This window comes from Vipera ursinii, assembly GCF_947247035.1.
Source record: "Vipera ursinii genome assembly, chromosome: 1".
NCBI classification, from domain to species: Eukaryota; Metazoa; Chordata; class Lepidosauria; order Squamata; family Viperidae; genus Vipera; species Vipera ursinii.
This window is the reverse complement of record NC_139512.1, coordinates 308,947,082-308,969,242: the sequence shown is the minus strand read 5'-3', so window position 1 is coordinate 308,969,242 and position 22,161 is coordinate 308,947,082. Positions and strand designations below refer to the sequence as shown.

At 40.2% G+C, this 22,161-nt stretch overlaps 1 protein-coding gene across 1 annotated transcript in view; it reads right to left on the bottom strand.

Annotated features, from left to right (window-relative positions):
- Nucleotides 1-22,161, bottom strand: part of USH2A (usherin) — a gene marked incomplete at both ends in the record, with an annotated part of 509,528 nt that overhangs the window by 86,172 nt on the left and 401,195 nt on the right. Inside the window, 3 exons of the mRNA XM_083377756.1 lie at nt 8,254-8,411; nt 9,860-10,043; nt 12,129-12,236. Of these exons, the coding sequence (XP_083233882.1) occupies nt 8,254-8,411; nt 9,860-10,043; nt 12,129-12,236 (450 nt within the window). The remainder of the gene's footprint in view (nt 1-8,253; nt 8,412-9,859; nt 10,044-12,128; nt 12,237-22,161) is intronic.

Sequence of the window (22,161 nt, the reverse complement as noted above, 5' to 3'; positions counted from 1 at the left end):
GAAGAAAACTTCTTATATTTTAAAATAAAAACAGCGATTTTGAAACTACTATAGCACTTATGTTCTGATGAGTGAATGGAATGAAATGGGCAGATTTCCCAAAGTCAGTGGGGAAACTGCACGACTTGGTTAGTTCCAGAGTTCATACATTTATGTCAGAATGAAAGGAACAGTAAAAGCACAAGTGAACTAATTTACCCTAAGTACAAATGGCAGTTTTGTTATTTGGTGTCAAAGTTACCATGAGCACAATGACAACCTGCCATAATGCATTTTCATGTTCACTAAAGAACAAGGATTTAGTTGGTTAATATTCCCAGCAATACTCTTTTTCATAATTTACAACAACTAGATGCTGATAGGTTATTTAACATTTATGAAGTTAAGATGTAATCAGAAAACCGTGATTATCTTTACAAATTAAAAAAGTTAAATTATTCTACTTTTTTCTTTTATGACTTCATTGCATGGCAAGTGCAAATTTTGTAACAGGACAAGTCAAAGAAACAGCATCTCAATGGGTTCCCTTGCCATTCTTCTTTGTATTTGGACAGTGAAAAATGGATAGATCAGTGGAAGGGGATCTTGAATTATTCGATACTGTATTCATTTTAAAACAAATATGCCCTGGAAAGAAAATGTTTAATAAAAATAAATGTTTTCAAAAGTTATGTTAAAGATTCTTGATTACAAACATTAGTAAAATCAATAGGTAACAAAAGCTATTAATTTTGAAATATTCTTTTTCAATTAAACCTGAATAGTGGTGTTCCAGATTCAATCTTTTAATTCTTTTAGAGTTTCACTTAAATGGTTTTCATGCCTTGGATTAATATAAAAGAAAAATATTGTTTCCATTAAGATTTATTATTGTATACCTATCTTGTCATAAAACCAGAATATATTACTCTACCTTATTAATTACTTAAAGTAACTTGATTAATGCTATATATTCAAAAAATATTTTCTCAAACCAAACCTAACCAAACCACCATAATCAAATGAGATTTCTAGATACTTTTAACGTTAGCAATGCACTGTGTAATTCTACTTGTTTTGACTGCTACTAAAATTCTGTATACGCAATCTGGCAACATTTTTGTACAAATATAGAGCGTGCACATAGTAGTAGATCAGAAAATGTAGCTAGAGAAGGAAGGCAAAATGACTGATAAATGATTATTATTGATTAAAGGAGCTGCTATTAACTAATGTTAACAATTACTTGCCCAGTTTCTAATTTTGGTTTTCAAGCAACAGTGTTATATGCTGCAAATACAGAAATTAATGAAGCAGAGGGCATTCAGAGGAGATAGCTGAAATATTATAGAGAAGTTCAAATGGCAAAGAGCTGGCAGTTCAGTTAATCTGTAACATTAAAGGATGACCTCTTAAGTCTATTGGGTGAAATGTTGAGAAGATACTGGAAGGCCATTTCTCTGCTTCATTATAACCAAGGAAAAATCTCTTGCAACAAGAAAAAGATGCAGTTTTATAAACCCTCAAAACTTATTTAATACTTAAAGTTTTTAGGATAAGTCACAACATAGTCTCAGGCTGGAAAAAGTAAGGATAACTGGTAAGGATGGAAATCAGAAACTATAATGGGTGGAAATCTCGTAACAATTTGCTCATAGAATATTATTAGGTAATCTGTAATACTCCAATTCTCCAATTCTTGTAATGCATATAGTTCGCTAGCTGGCCATTGGTATAATGTAATGTAATGCATATAGTTCTCTAGCCAGCCAGATTGGTATAATGACCACGAAGAAAAAAATCTTAAAGGAAAGAAACTGTATTCTTTCTAAACAGTTTTGAAAGAAAAGTGGTGAGATCCTGGAATAAATCCCATATTGTGGTTAAATGTTGGTGAGGGTTAGTTTTTGAATTAGAAGCAAGGGCATTCAAGAAATGTATGGTGAGAATATGGAAAAATACTACAGTGTTATCAGTCTTGCCAAACATGTAGAAACGGCTACAAGTGCATTTTAAAGAAGTCAATGTCATTAATAGTACTATCATCAGCAAGTCTAGATGTTTATGACCTCTCCTGTGACAATAATAAGCTTTTGAAAGATTGTCAAAAACAGATCATGCCAGACAAATCTTATTGCATTCTTTGACCAAGTGACAAAATTAGTGGATCAGAGGAATGCTGTGGATATAATTTACTTGGACTTCAGTAAGGCATTTGAAAAAATAGATCACAAACTACTACTTAGTAAGATAGAAAAATGTGGGTTAGAAAGCATCACCACCAGATGGATTCGTAGCTGTCTGACCAGCCGTACTCAGCGTGTGGTCCTCAATGGAACCACATCTACATGGAGGGAAGTGTGTAGTGGGGTGCCCCAGGGCTCTGTTCTGGGCCCATTGCTCTTCAACATCTTCATCAATGATTTGGACGAGGGGATAGATGGGGAACTCATCAAATTTGCAGACAACACCAAGCTAGCAGGAGTAGCCAACACTCCAGAAGACAGGCTTAAGATACAGGAGGATCTGGACAGACTTGAACACTGGGCGCTATCTAACAAAATGAAATTCAATGGGGGAAAAAAGTAAGGTTCTACATTTAGGCAAGAAAAACCAAATGTACAGGTATATATAGGGGGGGAACCTTGCTCAATAGTAGTAACTGTGAGAGGGATCTCAGAGTCCTAGTGGACAATCACTTAAATATGAGCCAGCAGTGTGCTGCAGCTGCCAAAAAAGCCAACAAAGTGCTGGGCTGCATTAACAGAGGAATAGAATCAAGATCACGTGAAGTATTAATACCACTTTACAATGCCTTGTTAAGGCCACACTTGGAATACAGCATCCAGTTTTGGTCACCACGATGTAAAAAAAATGTTGAGACTCTAGAAAGAGTACAGAGAAGAGCAACAAAGATGATTAGGGGACTGGAGACTAAAACGTATAAGGAACGGCTGCTGGAATTGGGTATGTCTAGTTTAATGAAGATAAGGACGAGGGGGGACATGATGGCAATGTTCCAATATGTCAGGGGCTGCCACAAAGAAGAGGGAGTGAAGCAATTCTCCAAAGCGCCCGAAAGCAGGACAAGAAGCAATGAATGGAAACTAATCAAAGAGAGAAGCAACCTAGAACTAAGGAGAAACTTCCTGACAGTTAGAACAATTAACCAGTGGAACAACCTGCCTCCAGAAGCTGTGAATGCTCCAACACTGGAAGTTTTTAAGAAGAGACTGGACAGCCATTTATCCAAAATGGTATAGGGTTTCCTGCATGAGCAGGGGGTTGGACTAGATGACCTCCTAGGTCCCTTCCATCTTTATTATTATTATTCAGAGAGCTGCTGTTTCTGAGGGTAAAGTAGAACTGGCATGTCCCCATCTCAATCATGTTATCATCTTTCCATTCCTTATCTAATGAAACCACTACTTTTACATCTTGCCACTTGGGTAAAAGAGGGGTTTTGAATCATTACATTTATAAAGCTTTGGAATTTAGATATACCACCATGGTTGAAACAAGCTAAGTAAAATAAAAGGAGACTCAATGGATATGTACTGATGGGTCCTTATGCAATCTAAATTTATTAAGAAGACAAGGAGATCAAATGCCAAAATGCTGCTTCCTTTCATCGAAGAAGGATACTGTGACCAACTAGCCTCTCATTAACATTTAATGCATAAAAAGTAATTTTATTCTAGGAGACAATATCAATTAAAATGACTATCTCAGTGGGTGAATCACTGCCAATCCTTATTTTAAAGATTGATTACAAAAAAGAGAAATACTGTATAACATTCCTGTATAAAGTATTAAAAGCATAGGAAAGAAATTATCCATGGGAAAAGTAAACTCTAAAGAAAATAAGATTCAACCTGACATGAATACTTCCTGCAGGGTGTGTAATGTCATGTTATAATAGTTATTATGTAGGGAGGTATGCTGTACTACTTTCAATTGCTCCTATCACCACCTGCTTTTTCACAGTACCGCCCAACCGAGCTCGTTTCTCAGCTCCCAATTTTATGGGTTGCCTTTCCTTTATATTTTAGCTTTTCATGGGCAGTCTTGCAAAGATATAGCAAAACCTCACATCCAACCAGGATTCTTGTAAAAAGACTTTCTCGTGCCATCATTTTTTGACAAACAAGTTCTCAACTATTGATGTCTTGGTCAACAACACTCCGCAAATCCTCAACCTATCAGCATTCTATGTCTAAGAAATCTCTATATCTAGCCTCTTATTATTGGACATTTGTAAAAACATCCTGCTTCATCAAACAATATGTTTCTACCTGATTTTTCAGATAATAAACCTAATGGATCCACTTTATGATCAACAAGAGGCAAGCTTAATCATTTCTTAAGATACATTGTTGTTTGGGATTACTGATTAAAGAAGATAGCTTTTTTTATGCATTCTTCCTTTTTTCTGTGTTCTAATCTGGGCTATGGTTCCCAACCATCTCCGTCAGATTACTCAGCAAGTTATCAATTTAGCAAAAATCAGATACCTAAAATAGATGCACAAACATGCATGCACACAAATCACTTTGCAAAACAACAAGAAGAAACCTTTGTATTGTAATTAATGATTCACAGGTTTGTGGATGGGTGACAAGTGTCCTCACCTATTAGTCTGGTAGGAGATGCAATACATATCAAACACATCATCAGACAAAGGAGAATGGGCATGGCAGACAGGGAGAAATTGATACCAAAACTGAAATTATGAACAAGTTCTTATGAGTAAGTTCTTTTTTAAAAAAATAAAAGAGTAATTATAAATAAGTTACTTGGAATCTTGGATCCTGGAGTCCTAGTGGAAAATCACTTAAATATGAACAAGCAGTGTGCTGCAGCTGCCAAAAAAGCCAACACATTTCTAGGCTGCATTAACAGAGGGATAGAATCAATATTACGTTAAGTGTTAATACCACTTTATAATGCCTTGGTAAGACCATATTTGGAATACTGCATCCAGTTTTGGTCACCACGATGTAAAAAGATGTTGAAAAAGATGTTGAGACTCTAGAACAGGGGTGTCAAACTCAATTTCATTGAGGGCTTCATCAGCATTGCGGTTGCCCACAGGGGGCCGGGAGGATATGGCCAGGGTGGGCATGGCCTACTGGGTGGGCATGGCTAGAGTGCGTATGGCCTACTGGGTGGGCGTGGCCAGCTCTACATCATTCGCATCAAGGGTGCCTATGGGGGCCTGAGCAGGAGTGGGACAGATCTGAGGGTCTCTGGCAGAAGGAGGGTCTCTGGGCCAGGGCCAAGGCAGTGGGGAACGTTCCCTCACTGTTTCCAGGATGGCTTCGCGGGCCCCATGAAACCACTTCGCGGGCCGGTTCTGGCCCCCGGGCCTTGTGTTTGACATGTCTGCTCTAGAAAGTTTGCAGAGAAGAGCAACAAAAATGTTTCGAGGACTGAATGCTATAACCTTTGAAGAATGGTTGCAGGAATTGGGTATGACTAGTTTAATGAAAATAAGGACTAGGGGTGACATGATAGCAGTGTTCCAATACCTCAGGGGTTGCCACAAAGAAGAGGTGGTCAAGCTATTCTCCAAAGCACCTGAAGGCAGGACAAGAAGCAATGGATGGAAACTAGTCAAGGAAAGAACCAACCTAGAACTAAGGAGAAATTTCATGACAGTTGGAAAAATTATTCAGTGGAACGACTTGTCTCCAGAGGTTGTGGGTCCTCTAACATTGGAGATTTTTAAGAAGAGACTGGACAACTATTTGACTGAAATGGTATAGGGTTTCCTGCCCGAGCAGGAAGATCTCCAAGGTCCCTTTCAACTCTATTAAGTTCTTTTATAATACTGTTCAGTGTTACAGGGAATCCACACAAGCTTTGCAAATACACATGGCTACCATCTGTTTCGCATGTCAATGATAGGGTTGAATTCTTGATGTGTGAATAAACCATGCTGTACTTACTAAGCACATTAATTTCTAAGCAAGAGCTTCTTATCAGTCTTCTTTTTCACTTCCCATAGAAAAATGCTGTTAATATGACTGTCCTTTTAAAGTGATGGGCAAGTTTCTGTTTCAAATGTTATTAACGTGTCTAAGTACAGAAAAGTCTTGGATCAAACCAGGATCCTATAGTGCTCCCATCTGTGTCCTTGTCAGACACCCCAGGAAGTGCATAAAAGAAAACAAAAGATGACAGCAGACCATAATTATCTGTTCCCATATCCCTAGCATCAGATATTTTACATTCACTTCCTGCATGGCAATATGCCCTAAACTGTGAGAATTTACTGTAATTTCTTATTTTTAAAACATATCAGTTTTAAAGCATATCAATTCCAATAGATGAAAGGGAAAGGAAAGAACACAAGGAGATTTTTATTCTGATCCAAAATAAGGGATACCATTTAAAGAAAGGGACGTGGTGACTCAGTGGGTTAGGACGCTGAGCTTGTCGATCAGAAGGTCGGCAGTTTGGCGGGTCGAATCCCGAGTGCCGCGTAACAGAGTGAGCGCCTGTTACTCGTCCCAGCTTCTGCCAACCTAGCAGTTCGAAAGCACGTAAAAATGCAAGTAGAAAAATAGGGACCACTACGGTGGGAAAGTAACAGCGCTCCGTGCGCCTTTGGCGTCTAGTCATGCCGGCCACATGACCATGGAGACATCCTCAGACAAGCGCTGGCTCTTCGGCTTTGAAATGGAGATGAGCACCGGCTCCTAGAGTCAGAAACGACTAGCACCATTAATTCAGATGTCTGGCAAATGTTACCAAGGATTCTATATATCTTGAGATCATCCAGATGTTTGTCTAGTTGCCTATTTTTTAATTAAAAATCTTTATGTAAACAACTTGTTCACACAAAAAAAATCCACACAAACTCACTTTAGCTAGGTCCAGATCTGCATAGGGATTGGACTGTTAGAGTGAATATTCAAAGCTTTCACAGAAACTGATTATCAGAACTGAGACAGTACAGAACACTTTCCAATGAAATCAGGTGTAGATTATAAGTCAAATGCATCCACCTTCTCCTGGGTTTATAAATCCTTTTAGGCAGTACGGGTAGAGGGGAGTGAGTTTAATTTAAGATTTTAATCTTTTTCATATATTATAGCATTTCTATAATGGATTTTGTGCTTCTGAAAACTAAAAGATTGACAGCTCAGGATATTATAGATCTATTAAGAATTGATTCAATGGACATACAGTAATATTTACTATTCCAAGCATGCATGTAAATGTTTACCAGGTAACTTTATATTTAATGTTTTTATATTATCTTCTCATCCAGTGATCTTTGTGCAAGATGTAAATATTTTAAATAATTTGGGATAAATGCTGAATATTAAAATGCTTATCATGTTTTAGCTATACATATCAATATATTTGAATATTTTTAGAACAGAAGTGAATAGACTTTTTTAAAATCCTAAATTACAAACAAGCTAATTTGTTATATATCAACATTATTTTTTAAAATAAATAACAATATTACTTATAAACATAACTAAAGCACATAATGAGTCTATGTTTTCCATAATGCACAAATAACTATATTTTACAAAACATATAATTCTTGTTTTTATTATCTTGAATCTATCCTGAATCATTTAAAATCTCAATCTCTCGCTCTCGCTATCGCTCCCTCGCCCCCCCCACTCTCTCTCTGTTTCGCTGTCTCTGTCTCTTCTATCTTCATCATCTTGCAATGCTGCTTCTCCTTACAAAGAACCTAGGATTTATTTTACCTTTGTTTCTGAATTTCTGTTGATCTGTGTTTAATCTTTTGTCATAATGGTTTAATATACATTGCATTCAGTAGAACAGGAAACAAAAAGAAGCATGGTTGTCAGTGACTGTTTCACCCTGTCCTAAAACCAATTTTAATAAACTGATTAATTAAAACTAAAACAGACTAAAGATAAAACTACTAGTACAACTCAATATCCATCATTAAATTAAATCCGTAATATGGCATCTTTTATATTTGAACAGAGTATAGCTGATTTTATTGCTTAATTATTTCATTAATTAGTTTATCATCTGTTACAGATGACTTAAATCAGTTTGATGCCCAAAGTAGAAAAATCCAAAAGGCGGTTGTCTATTGCTGTTATATGGACTTGATAATCTTTCCTAATATCTGCCTTAGGATATATCCTTGCATCAATACAGCTTCCAAGTCTGCCTTTTTACATAATGGGAACCAAGCAGAGAAAATAATAAACAATGGAAACATATACACAACATATAGAAGAGCTTCTGAATATTAATACATATGCTTACCAGGAATGTCCCATGCTACAAATATGGAATATGCATTAATTACTGTGATATTATATGGTATGTCAATCTCTTCTGGTGTTGTTATTGGTGTCTGGACAATATATTTTTCACTGATATTGCTACCAACCCATGTACTGGCTTCTAACTGGTAAACATATCTATAAATACACATGAAGGGGAGAGAAATGACAAGAAGAAACAAAACCAGGAATATAAAGATATTTTATAATTATTTTAGTATTCATTACATTTATCATATCCCAACATGATGTAATGTCCAGCATTTATATGAATATCATGTGACTTTCTCTGTCTCTCTCAACACAGAGAGTCTAATCTATCTCTTTTGTAGTTATGCATTAAGAGCAGGTGCTTGAAATAAGTGCTAATTCATTGGCCATCATACATATGTATAGTGTAAGATGGACAAGGATCAAGGAGACCTGCTTAACAGCTATTCTGCCTGAGGGACTTTACTCACTATCTCTCAGATCAAACTATCTCACAGGGTTGTTTTAGGGAAAAAAACTGGAAAAGGAAACATTATTCATATTGACATTTATGCTCTTATATGAAAGATGGGATGTAAATCTTACAAATCAATATCTAACAAGCTAATTGTACTAAATTGTACTTCCTATGTGTATATGTAGGGAAAAAGACTTCCGTAATCTGTGTTACAATCTTGTCTTTCCTTTATTTCATGCACTATTTTTTAAAATGGTGTTGCTGAAACAAAAGTGTATCTATTCATGGTAGCTATAGTTGGACTGACAAAACAGCATATTTGTAACACAAAACCAACAGTAGCGATATGACTGTATGGCTGAACATTTTGCATGGCTTAATTAAAAATATTACAATATGATAGTTATGGTTAATTGATCACAATGGATGGAAATAGCTAGCCAGCCCTGGCTAATGTAGAAACTAGGCTGGATCAGTTATGGTTAACATGTGAACAGAGAACCACTTTGACCCAGCAGGCTATAGATTAGACTAGGAAAATAAATCCCAGCCAAAATCTACCATGGCACATGCTGAAATAGAATTCTAGAAATCGTAGACTTGTATTAACCTAATTGTGGCTAAGTGAAAACTCTTCTGGAAGGCCCAATGGGCTAATTATTAGTTACCTGTAAGACATGTTTTCCATAATCCACGTAGGTATCTTTATGTGAAGTTCATGGGGAACTGTATTCAATGTCATTTTGATTACAATGTTAATTTACATGAGATATTCATGCTTGGGCCAACAATTTAGGCTGCACAGAGATCCTGATTCAAAAGCTTAATGTGATGTGGAGCACACATAGGCATGCATGGAGCCCCAACTGGAAGCTCCTAAAACAGTTTCTCTTTTCCTGCGCTGGTGTGGCTACCATCTACAGCAGGTACCGGATCCTTGGAAAGGACATGTTTCATTTAAGGTATTGTCAATGGGCGCTAAATGCCTGCCCATGGGTGTTCCAAATGATATCTTGCCCATCAAATTTACATCTTTACATAGTTCTCGGGTTGAACCCCAGCATATGTTAAAGTATGGTATATCAATATATATTGTAAAAAAAAATAAGCATCCTTTCTCAAATAAGTGACATTTTACCTTTTATTAGGTTGCACGGCAGAATGAGTGAAATTCAGATTTTCTCTACCACCTTTGAAAATCTCTTCTCCATTACAAAATAATCTGTATTGAATGACAATTCCATTGGTTTTTTCTGGCTCATCCCAATACAATTCCAATATTTTAGAGCTTACTGCAATATGACGAGGCTGTGACCACACCCCTGCAATTACATTAGCAAAACTGTGTTTATAATATTTGTATATATTTAATTTTATAAATGTATTAAAATGCAAATATATGTTAACACATAACAAAGAAACTAAGCTCATTTCAGTTTCTTCGTTAGAATTACTAATTTTTCATAAATTAAATTTTACTTAAAGTTAACCTTCAACCTTAAAATTGCTTTCTGTCTTCTTCAGGTAATACTAAACTACAGCAAAAGTACCAAAGTACACAATATAACAGACCTATATAGCAATACAAAATTCACTAATCATCATTCAACCAGTGTACAAAAGATTAGCATTCCAGAAAAAAATAAAAATACATGTTTAATTAGTTATTAGAAGACATCAAGGTAATAACTAAATGAGGTTTGCTTGGGAGAGATGTCAGATCACAACTGAATAACTCTTAACATTTGCATGCCTCAGAAAAAATAGTCAAAATAAGATCAGATCAGGATCTTAGTGTACATGGCAGCCTATATAGATTCTGTAAAAAATTACCAAAATATGATGTCCTAATTAACAGGCTTGCAGTTGCATCTTTCTGAACTATCACTAAAAGAAATTTCACATTTCCAAATCAAAACAGTCTGCTGTAGTATGAAAGTAAAAAGTATATGAAGTTAGGAGCCCAAGGCAGCTCACTTAGCTTTAGTTACACAAAGTGTTACCAGTTTACATGAGGAGAATTTATCTCGTGCCACAGACGCAGCTTATGCTACTAACACATTATGAGATATCTCCAATCTCTACTTGTTTTAGGAAGAAGCCTGTCTTGCATGAACTAAAATTAAATGTATTGGTTCTTGGCCAGTTCATTAGCACATTTTACAGAACTAATTGGATTGACTAAGATATGTCTCAGTACACTTTATTTTAATATGGATCAATGTAAGAGGACGTGGTCAGTAGCATTACATAAATATCAATTGGCTGGGAATATACGGTAGTTAGCCATTTATAGGTTTTATATCTTGATTTTGAAAAAGGGTCACAATGAAGTTTACAAAAACAATAAAAAGAAAATCTAAAAGAAATACTTCAAAGGGAGTGGTTGACAAAAGTTAGGCCTCATTCCGTAGTCTCAATTTATGGGAGATTGGTTACATATATGAAAATTTTTCACTCCTTTTTATCATCACTGACATCATTCAACGCATTCCCATTAATTAATCCCATATACACAGTTACAGTGACAAAGTGCACTATTTAGGGTTATGTGGGTAAAGAAATTGCTGAAAATCAAATTAACTGACAAAAGGGCTTTTGATCTTTCCCTTGCCTATAATATTATGTGGATTTCTGGAGGTTTACACTTTGTTTTTTTCCCCCAGATGTTTCATTACCTGACTAAGTAACATTGTCAGTGCTAGTGATTATGGGGTTTGCTCCCTGCCAGTCTTGGTGTGGATGTGGTTTGTCCTTGGTTTGTCCTTGATAAGGGTATTGCTTTCTGCTTGATTGTCTGGTGTTAATCTCTACTTATGTGGTTGTTGGTTGCTGTTCTGGTCTTTTGTTTTCCTTCTTAGCTTTTTAATTGCTTCTTTTAAATGGTCTGTAAATAAGGATTATTTCTAAGTGTCCACGTCTGTATGTTCACTTCTATTGCTGCTCCCTCCCTCCTTCCTTCCTTCCTTCCTTCCTTCCTTCCTTCCTTCCTGTCTTTCTGTCTTTCACTTAATTTATAGATTGTCCAACTTCCAAATGTCTCTAGGTGGCTTATGACTAAGAATGTTAAGCAGATGCTCTCTAAACTTTTATTTACCTAGGGCTGCCATTCCATCCTTTCTTCAATTTTTCTGCTTAGGTCCATCTGAAGATAATTCCTCTTTGGCTGAACAAACAAGGAGTTGAGGAGTTGTTTTTGTTTTAAAATAATTGCCTAGATATAGTGTGCTGAGTATAGTTCTCATATATAAATGTCAAACTCGCTACATCACATGGCATTGCGCAATGTATCGGAGCTTTTTCTCCATTGCTGGTGATGGGGTGGGCGTGATTTTGGGATGACATGTCCGGCCCGTGGGCTGGCAGTTTGACACCCCTAGTTTAAAGGATAATAAATTAGTTTTTACCTTGAGGAACAGCTTGCAATGTTTTACCTGCAGTTGTCAGACTGGTAGTGCATCCAGCAAATGTACATGCTGTGAGTGTGAAATTGTAGTTTTCATAAGGTTGAAGATCTAAACAAATATAAAAAAGTGAAACCTTCAGATACGCTTTAAGTTAGAGTTCTATGAGAGAGATAATAGAACACACTTAACCCAATACATTTACATTCATGGATTTTTTAAATTGTATCTTCATGTTTATTCATAAATTTTGGATGTTCAACGGTAAAAGGAAACCAAGACATCAAAATACATGGTGGCTGGATACTACCAGCCAGAGCATAGAAAAACTCAAAGAAACTGCAAGATTGGAATATATGGAGAAACCTGGCCCACCGAATTGCTAAGAATCGGACTCAACTGATCAGATAAGCTCATCATCATCTGGACATTTAACACAAACTATATAAACATAATCACTAACTTGGATATCAGGGATCATAGACAATGCTGAAAATGAGCAAAGTAATCAAAAATATTCTTTTTCTTCAATAAGAACTCAGATGTGGCAACCTGTTTCCTGTTGAAAGCCACCTTCCCTTTAAAGTAATTTGTTAGAAGCCACATGGGAGAAGCAAATAGTGGCTGAAATTGGAGACAAACATGAATAAGATTTCCCCTATTTCCTCCAAGAATTACATTACAGGGAAGAAGCAGATAATCACTGAATGATTCTGTTTCTTAGGAGAGAAGGGTTGGAAATTAGTCCAAGGGCTACAACAGATTCATGGTGCTAAATTCTGGCCAACCCAGAGAGCTAAATCTTCATATATCATAAAGTGATATAACTTCTGCAACATATTAATAACAATAATGACAGCTATCACAGGCCGCTTTACGCGGCCGCACTGACAGCTGTCAAAAGAAGTGCACATGCGCAGTCACACCCGCGGCCTACTAAGTCTAACACGCGGCCATTTGACAGCTGTCAAACGCCGCGCATGCGCACTGGCTGCAAGCTGTCAAACCGCGGGCTGTCTACAGCGGCAGCCGCGAACTGTCAAAACTGACGCATGCGCCCTGACAGCGGCTAGCTGTCAAAACACCGGCCGCCCGCCAAAACCAGCTGACGGGATTCCCCCCTCAGCTAACGCGCTTGCGCTATCACTGGGGAGATTGTCAAGCTGCCAGCTGACCCATTGGACACGGTCCCTCGGCGGGAAGAATTCCCGCAGCTGATTTGCTGTCCTATTTTGAAGGCATGTTGTACTATTCTCGTTTGTCCGGGCTGAGTTAATAAAGTTTGTTAACTGAAGACGCATCTCCCTCATCCTTCCCTGCCGCTAAACCACCTGGCGACGAAGGTGGGATCCCGGTACTAGCTGAAGTCACGGCCCAGGAGCGTAGCTGTCCGGTCAATCGCTGAAGTCACTAGCTAAGTCACCGACCGGACAAGCCAACCATTCTGGTGCCATAGTACCGCGGACCCAGCATGGCAAACCTAGGACAGTGAGGGAGTTCGACGTCCGGCACCCCGAAGGATGGGAGTCACATTGGGGCCAGGTCGAGGGGTACCTCCTCGTGAACAAAATCACGGAGGACCGCCACAAGGCCACCGCGCTCCTATGCCTCAGCGGGCCAGCAGTATATGACATCGCCGTTGGCCTTTGCAGCCCGGACCTGGTCGCCACTGTACCGTACGCTGAGCTCACAGATCGCCTCAGCAAACACTTCATGCCGAGGCGGTCAGAGCTGTATTGGCGACTCTATTTCGCTCGACGGAAGCAGCAACCCGGTGAACCATCCACCGCCTTCATCGCAGCCGTCAGGCACACCGCCCGCAAGTGCCATTTCCCCGACCTGGAGGACCGAATTCGTGATCAAGTCATCACCGGTCTCCAAAACATGCGCCTGCAGAGGAAGCTTGTGGCAAGGCCCACAATGGACCTCGCAGAGCTCACTCTGGAGATAATGGCATATGAGGACAGCCATCGTGACGAACCCCAGACGTTCGGCGAAAATTCAGGCACCTCCGTCCATCAAGCCAGGGAGCTCGACCAAGGGCCACCGGAGCCCGACTCCGGGGTCAATGCAATTCTTTCTCGCTTCAATCGGATGGTCGCCGGCCAGGAAGGGAACCGCAACCAAGACCGTCAGACTGCCCCCAACACGAAGAAGGCGCAGTCCAGCATCAGGGCGAAGTGTGCGAGCTGTGGCGGAGGCCATGCAAGGGCTACTTGCAGGTTTAGGAATGCGAAGTGCCACGGCTGTGGCAAGACCGGCCACATCTGCTCCGCTTGTCACAGCCTAAACCGGGAGACCCTCCACGACCTTGACGAGATCCCCGCAGGTAGGACTGTCCTTCCCCGCCCTCCCCAGGGGGTTGTAGGGTCCGTATTTTCCCTAACCAAATCACCCGCAAACAACATCCCCAGGGCCAAAGTCAGAGCATGGGTCAAAATCCAGGGAATCCCTTGCGAAATGGAGGTTGACTCAGGATCCTCCGTTTCCATCCTGTCAGGGGACACCCTCCAGAGAATAGCTAGCAAAACCAATCACCGCATCCCCATCCAACCCTCCAAGGTTATGCTGGCAGATTTCCAGGGCGCGCAAATAGATTTAAAGGGACAGGCCACCCTGAAGGTCGATTTTAAAAAATTTTCAGGACACTTAACAGCCCAAATAACTAAACAACCCAGAACCAGCCTCATCGGATTAGACTGGTTCGAGGCATTAGGCATTCGCCTCGAAGGGACCAACCGTATTCACACCCATTCCCTAGAAAATATCTGCAAAAATTTTGCAGATGTCTTTGATGGCTCACTGAGTAAATACAACGGAGCCCCCATCGACCTCAAGTTCAAACCGGAGATAGGACCAATTAGAATAAAAGCTAGGAAAGTCCCTTTCGCCTTAAAACAAAAAATTGACAAAGAGCTAGACCGCTTACCCAATCTAGGAGTCCTAGAACCCACTGACAGCGGAAGTTGGGAAACCCCCATCGTGACGCCTGTCAAACCTAACGGGGAAGTGAGAATATGCGCAGATTATAAAGCAACCCTGAACCGCGCGCTCAATCCCCATGCATACCCAGTCCCATCAGTAAGGGATGTTCTCTCTGAAATTGGCTCCAGCTCCATTTTTGCCAAGTTGGACCTAGCACATGCTTTCCTGCAACTTCCAGTAACCAGGGAAACAGCTGATGCCCAGACCATAGTGACTCACAGGGGGGCGTTCAAAGTGAACCGCCTCCAATTTGGCATCTCCGTGGCACCTGGAATATTCCAGGAAGTCATGGAACGAACCCTCAAAGGCATCCCCGGAGTCTGCCCGTACTTTGATGACGTCCTCATTGCGGGCGACTCCACCCACACACTAGCAACCAGGCTGCACAAAGTCCTCACAAGGTTCCGGGCAGCCGGTTTAAAACTAAAACGTGAAAAATGCTCAAAAGGAATTCCCTCTACAGACTTCCTAGGATATAGAATAGACGGCAAAGGCATTCACCCCACCAATTCCAAAATTCAAGCAATCAAAGCCGCACCCCCAAAAAAAATAAAACGGAGCTTCAGGCATTCCTAGGGCTCCTGAACTTTTACCACTCCTTTTTGCCTGGAAAAGCCACTATAGCGGAGCCCCTCCATAGGCTCTTAGACAAAGGAGCCCCCTGGCAGTGGACCTCAGTGCACAATGACAGCTTTAAACAGCTGAAACAATTGCTCTCTAGCGATACCACCATATCGCATTACAACGAAACCAAACCTTTATGCAACGCCTGCGATGCTTCACCTTATGGCATTGGGGCAGTCCTCAGCCACTCCCTCAACGATGGCACGCAAGCTCTAATTGCATATTACTCCAGGACCCTTTCAAAACCCGAGCGCAACTATGCACAAATAGATAAGGAAGCCCTGGCCATAGTAGCTGGAATTAAAAAATTCCATGATTATCTCTACGGCAGACCTTTTACAATCTACACGGATCACGAACCTCTCCTGGGCATATTCACATGGGACCGCCAAACCCCCCAAATTTTGTCCCCGCGCATGCTGCGCTGGACCACATATCTATCTGCATACTCCTATCAGTTAGTTTACAAGCCCGGGAAGGAGATGTCCCACGCTGATGGCCTCAGCAGGCTCCCACTACCTCAAATAGATCCAGACCCAGCCCCAGCTGGCCAAGTCCTGGCCATACAAGAACTTTTGGAATGCCCAGTAACAGCAAAAGACATCGCACACGCCACAAGTAGGGATCCCACCCTCAGCAGGGTACTTTCCTGGGTTACATCTGGATGGCAATCTTCTTGCCCCTGCCCCCCCATCCAACCATATTTTGCAAAGCGCCATGAGCTCTCTACCCACTTAGGCTGCATCCTCTGGGGATGCAGGGTGATAGTCCCACCATGCCACAGAACAAAGGTTCTCCAAACACTTCACGATGGCCACCCGGGCATCACTAAAATGAAGGCTCTGGCACACAGTTATGTTTGGTGGCCATCCCTAGACAGGGACATAGAACAGCATGTAGCCGGCTGCTATCTCTGCCAGCAAAGCAGGCCCGCCCCACCCCACGCCCCAGTACACAAATGGGAAATCACAACCAACCCCTGGTCCCGCATCCACCTCGATTTTGCCGGCCCATTCCAGGGTCAGACCTTCTTGATTATCGTAGATAGCTACTCTAAATGGCTGGAGGTTCTCCCGGTTTCAAGCACCACCACAAGTGCCACCATACAAGCCTTAAGGGGAGTTTTTGCAACCCATGGTCTTCCAGACGTAATAATCACTGACAACGGGCCTCAATTTACCTCCCATGATTTTCAGATCTTCACGAGGAGCAACTGTATTAGGCACGCGACATCGGCCCCATTCCACCCGTCCAGTAATGGCTTCGCAGAGGTCATGGTGATGACCACCAAGGACTCTCTCCGCAGACTGGTCGTCGGGAACTGGCACCGTCGACTCGCCCACTTCCTTCTCGCACACCACACCACTCCCGTGTCCACCACCGGGAAATCCCCTGCAGAACTCAGATGGGGTCGCCGGCTGGTAACTCGCCTTGACAGACTGCACCCTGACAGGCCAGCAGCAGAAAAACCAAACGACCTGCCACACAAAACATTTACTCAGGGACAAAATGTCTGGGCCTGAAATTATGGGGGAAGGGATAGATGGACCCAGGGGGTAGTTCTCGATCAAACCGGCCCCTTGTCTTACACCATCAACGTTGGCGGGGGACTCACACTGCGAAGACACGCTGATCAACTTCGACCCAGAGCACCCACCAACACCGCACCAGAAACAGCGATGGAAAATCCCGAACCCCCCAGCACCATTTACCCAGAAGACATCCCTACTCCCACCGATCTCCAACCCATCACCCCCGAGGAGGCCCCCGTGACAGAAGAAAAACCTCCACCACGCAGATCCACTCGACCGAAGAGGCCTCCAGCATACCTGACGGATTTTGAATGGGCCGGAAGTTCGCCAACGCGCTCCAACACCAGTTAAAAACTTAGTTCGAGTTAATTGTTCCTACCAAGGGGGGGAAAGGGGTGCAACATATTAATAACAATAATGACAGCTGTCACAGGCCGCTTTACGCGGCCGCACTGACAGCTGTCAAAAGAAGTGCACATGCGCAGTCACACCCGCGGCCTACTAAGTCTAACATGCGGCCGTTTGACAGCTGTCAAACGCTGCACATGCGCACTGGCCGCAAGCTGTCAAACCGTGGGCTGTCTACAGCGGCAGCCGCAAACTGTCAAAACTGACGCATGCGCCCTGACAGCGGCTAGCTGTCAAAACACCAGCTGCCCGCCAAAACCAGCTGACGGGATTCCCCCCCCAGCTAACGCGCTTGCGCTATCACTGGGGAGATTGTCAAGCTGCCAGCTGACCCATTGGACACGGTCCCTCGGTGGGAAGAATTCCCGCAGCTGATTTGCTGTCCTATTTTGACAGCTGCCTATATAAGGTGTGTTGTACTGTTCTCGTTTGTCCGGGCTGAGTTAATAAAGTTTGTTAACTGAAGACGCGTCTCCCTCGTCCTTCCCTGCCGCTAAACCAACTTCACCTTTTTTAAAGCATGCATGATTTTCCAAAAGTGATAATATTTCAGCCAATTGCCTCTAAGAAACAAGCAGAGCCTGAAGTCAAAAGAGTTTCCAGTGCTGATTTTTTTCTAAAAATATACCACTCCTCTTGTTTCTCATGTTTCATTCAGTGGCAGCCAAGTTCCTGTTATTTTTCCCTGTCCTTTTTAAATTCAAAGAAAAGCTGCCACTACCTTTAACTATTTACCAATTCCATAAAATAGGTATGTTTAGCTTTTGTATGTAGACCTGCATGTCTCCAGTTTTAGGGAATGGATCTAACAGATTTTTTTAAGTGGAACTATTTATTTTATAGTCATTAAATGTCTGATAGCATTTCTCCAAATGCATTCTCTTTTGCCATTCAGTACCAGTTTTATACATTTTCTCCTATTTCTATACCCTTAATTCACAATTATCTCCTTTTGTTCCTTGAGAACATGCCTCAAAATTTCTCTACCATAAAACACTGCAAGATTCAACATAACCTTTGAAAATTGATTTATAAATATGTAGGTATCTATTCTTTCTTATGCATATGTTTCAAAAAAAGCAGTATCAAGAAAGGAAAGCTTCTTCATCTTCTTTATTATGAACTGCAAAACTGCTGTTAGACTTCTGCTCTCATTTTATTCTTTCCTAATCTTCCTTGTTTTTGTCATTGAGGGATCCAGCTCTTTCTTATCTTTGCATTGCAACTACTTTAAGTAAAAAAAACAATGCAATTCTGTGACGAGAAGAGAAAGAGAAGGAAAAAAAACCCGTAGGGAGTAGCACTTTGTCTAAAACTGGTTAGATGGCAACCTCATTTCACTATTGGACAGATTACTTTAGCAATACTGTAGGTAACTTCAATTGCTCTTAAAGTGAATCATTTAATTGATTACTAAAAAGAAACTTTTATTATGAAGCAAGATTCATTTACAGCAGTATACCATAGAGAGAGAGAGAAGAAAAAAATAAAATAAAAGGCAAAGACATTTATATTGCACTAAATACATTAAGGATAAGCATCCTGTTTTTGCTATTTATTCATCTGCTATTAAAACATAGTGATAACAAGGGAGTCTGGATCACATTTTTGTTCATTTCTGTTTACAAGCCTCAGTACATGCATAGGGTTTATAATAATTCTCACATTAAAATTTTGGACATGAGAACTTGAGAAATTTCATTAGGGGTTTTTAAAAATTGTTTCATTATCCTCCTTTAAATTGCAGAGATAAATTAGCCTGGAAGAAGCTTTAAAATCTTTTTAATTCTGCATTCTTGCTGAAAATACTCAACATCTAAGAAGAGTTCTATTTATGCAAGGCTCTATGCACTTGTGTTTTTAAATGTTCTTTTTCCTATGAAATTATTAGCCACTGCATTTAACAGCATTAACAAAGAACTCTTCTTTTCAAGGAAACCTGGGACACTGATTTAATTCAGCATGCTATCTATAACAGATTTGTAAAGCACCCTCCTCTTGTGTAGAGGTTTTCCTTACGCAACAAGTTTATAAGGAATTTATATACAGAAAGAAAATCACCTGCCTCAACCAATTTCATGCTAACTTGTGTATTGTCTTAGAGATTAGAGAACATTCTAATTGATGTAACTATATTCCATAACTGAGAAGGTTCCTATTCTATGAAACCAATACTGAGTTTTAATACAGGTGATGGTGATGATCATGATGAAGATGAATACAAAATATCTCATACACATTATGCAGTAAGAACATTTCAGATAAGGTTAGGAAATATTATTCCAGTCAGAGAACGAATCAGAGGTATAGTGACTTACTTAAGATCACTTCACCATGGAACTGATAACATGTGAAGTGGGGATTATTTTGCTTATTAAAAGTAACTTAGAAGTTAGGATCACTTCCAGCATAAAGTTTGCCTCCTTTGAATTTTTTAATGGAATTAATTCTGTGGAAGCTTGAATTAATGCATTCTGATAGAAATACAGTATCTTGTCTTGTCTCCTATCTAAATGACAATGAATGTCCCAATTTCCTCTATGATTGTCATTTCATAAGCCTCTCGAATTTCTAGAGAAGCTTTGGTATAGGTTTTGTAGTAATAAAAAATAAATGAGTAATATTTCTTTGGAGAAAATATGGGGAAAAAAGAATGAATAGTCAGGACATAGTCTCTCTTTGAAAATTATTTTTTTGTTTTCTTTGGTAATTGTCAGACAAAATATTACATTAGCTGTGGCTAAATCAATGTTCAAATCAATATGAGTTGACTAACCCTTAAAGTCAGGTTAAACTCAGGTTGTTAAGTCCCCATGCTGCTTCTCATGTGGTATGGCCATGAGGAAAAGATCAGAAACCTTTGTTTTCCATTTTTTATTAATGGTAATTTATTAGTTGTCTAAAGTCTGCATTCATATTCTTGTTAATTATGATTTTCTGAAACTAACCAGCTTCATAAATTTCTATAGTCCACAACTGGCTTTTTTTTCTGGAGAAGAAAAATAAGTTTGGCCCCATTTGAAGTCACAAAAATAACAGAATAACAGAAGGGTCCTTGGAGGTCTTCTAGTCCAATCTCCTGCTCAAGAAGGAAACCCTATACCATTTCAGATAAATGGTCACCCATTTAAAAATCTCCAATGTTGGAATACCCACAACTTCTGGAGACAAGTCGTTACACTGATTAATTGTTCTAACTGTCAGGAAAATTCTCCTTAGTTCTAGGCTGGTTGTTTCCTTGATTAGTTTCCATCCATTGCTTCTTGTCCTGCCTTCAGGTGCTTTGGAGAATAGCTTGACCACCTCTTCTTTGTGGCAACCCCTGAAGTATTGGAACACTGCTATCATGTGATTTTGTTTTCCTGGGCTCCAAGATCACTGCAGATGGGGACTGTAGCCAAGAAATTAAAAGACGCTTGCTCCTGGGAAGGAAAGCCATGGCAAATCTAGACAGCACACTAAAAAGCAGAGACATCACCCTGCCAACAAAAGTGCGTATAGTCAAGGCTATGGTCTTCCCAGTTGCAATGTATGGCAGTGAAAGTTGGACCATAAGAAAGGCTGAGTGCCAAAGAATTGAGGCCTTTGAACTGTGGTGCTGGAGAAGACTCCTGTGAGTCCCTTGGACTGCAAGGCGATCAAACCGGTCAGTCCTAGAGGAGATCAATCCTGACTGCTCTTTAGAAGGCCAGATCTTGAAGCTAAAACTCAAATACTTTGGCCACCTAATGAGAAAGAAGGACTCACTGGAGAAGAGCCTAATGCTGGGAAAGATCGAGGGCAATAGAAGAAGGGGACGACAGAGAATGAGGTGGCTGGATGGAGTCACTGAAGCAGTAGGCGTGAGCTTAAATGGACTCCAGAATATGGTGGAAGACAGGAAGGCCTAGAGGAACGTTGTCCATAGGGTTGCGATGAGTCGGACACGACTTCGCAGCTAACAACAACAACAAAGTCATACCCAATTCCTGCAACCATTCTTCATAGGTTTTAACATTCAGTCCTCGAAACATTTTTGTTGCTCTTCTCTGCACTCTTTCTAGAGTCTTAAGAAGCAATTAATTTAAAAGATATGGGAGATAGCATATAAGCCAATGCCTTACTGTGGCTAATTCTTGTAAAACCAGTCCATGGCTTAATGTTGCAGCCAATGAGACCTTCCTCTCTCTTTTTCTCTCCCATCCCTTTAAAATACCATATCTTGGAATTTCTTTATGAGTGTAGGAATGTTTAGAAACTACACTGATAACTCTAGAGGGTATGTTCTGAAAAATGAAAAATTTGAGAAAGCAACTATACTTGCATCCTTCCAGATTGCATGTTTGGCATCTCTCACTCTTTTAAAGAAAATAGATGAACATCCTAGATCTTACAATCTGTCATAAGCTCATTGGTGCAATTTACTGAATAACCAAGATTTTTAATGCAGAGAGTTAGACTTTCTTTCTTTTGAAGTACTTTTTTAAAATAAGTATTTTATTAATTTT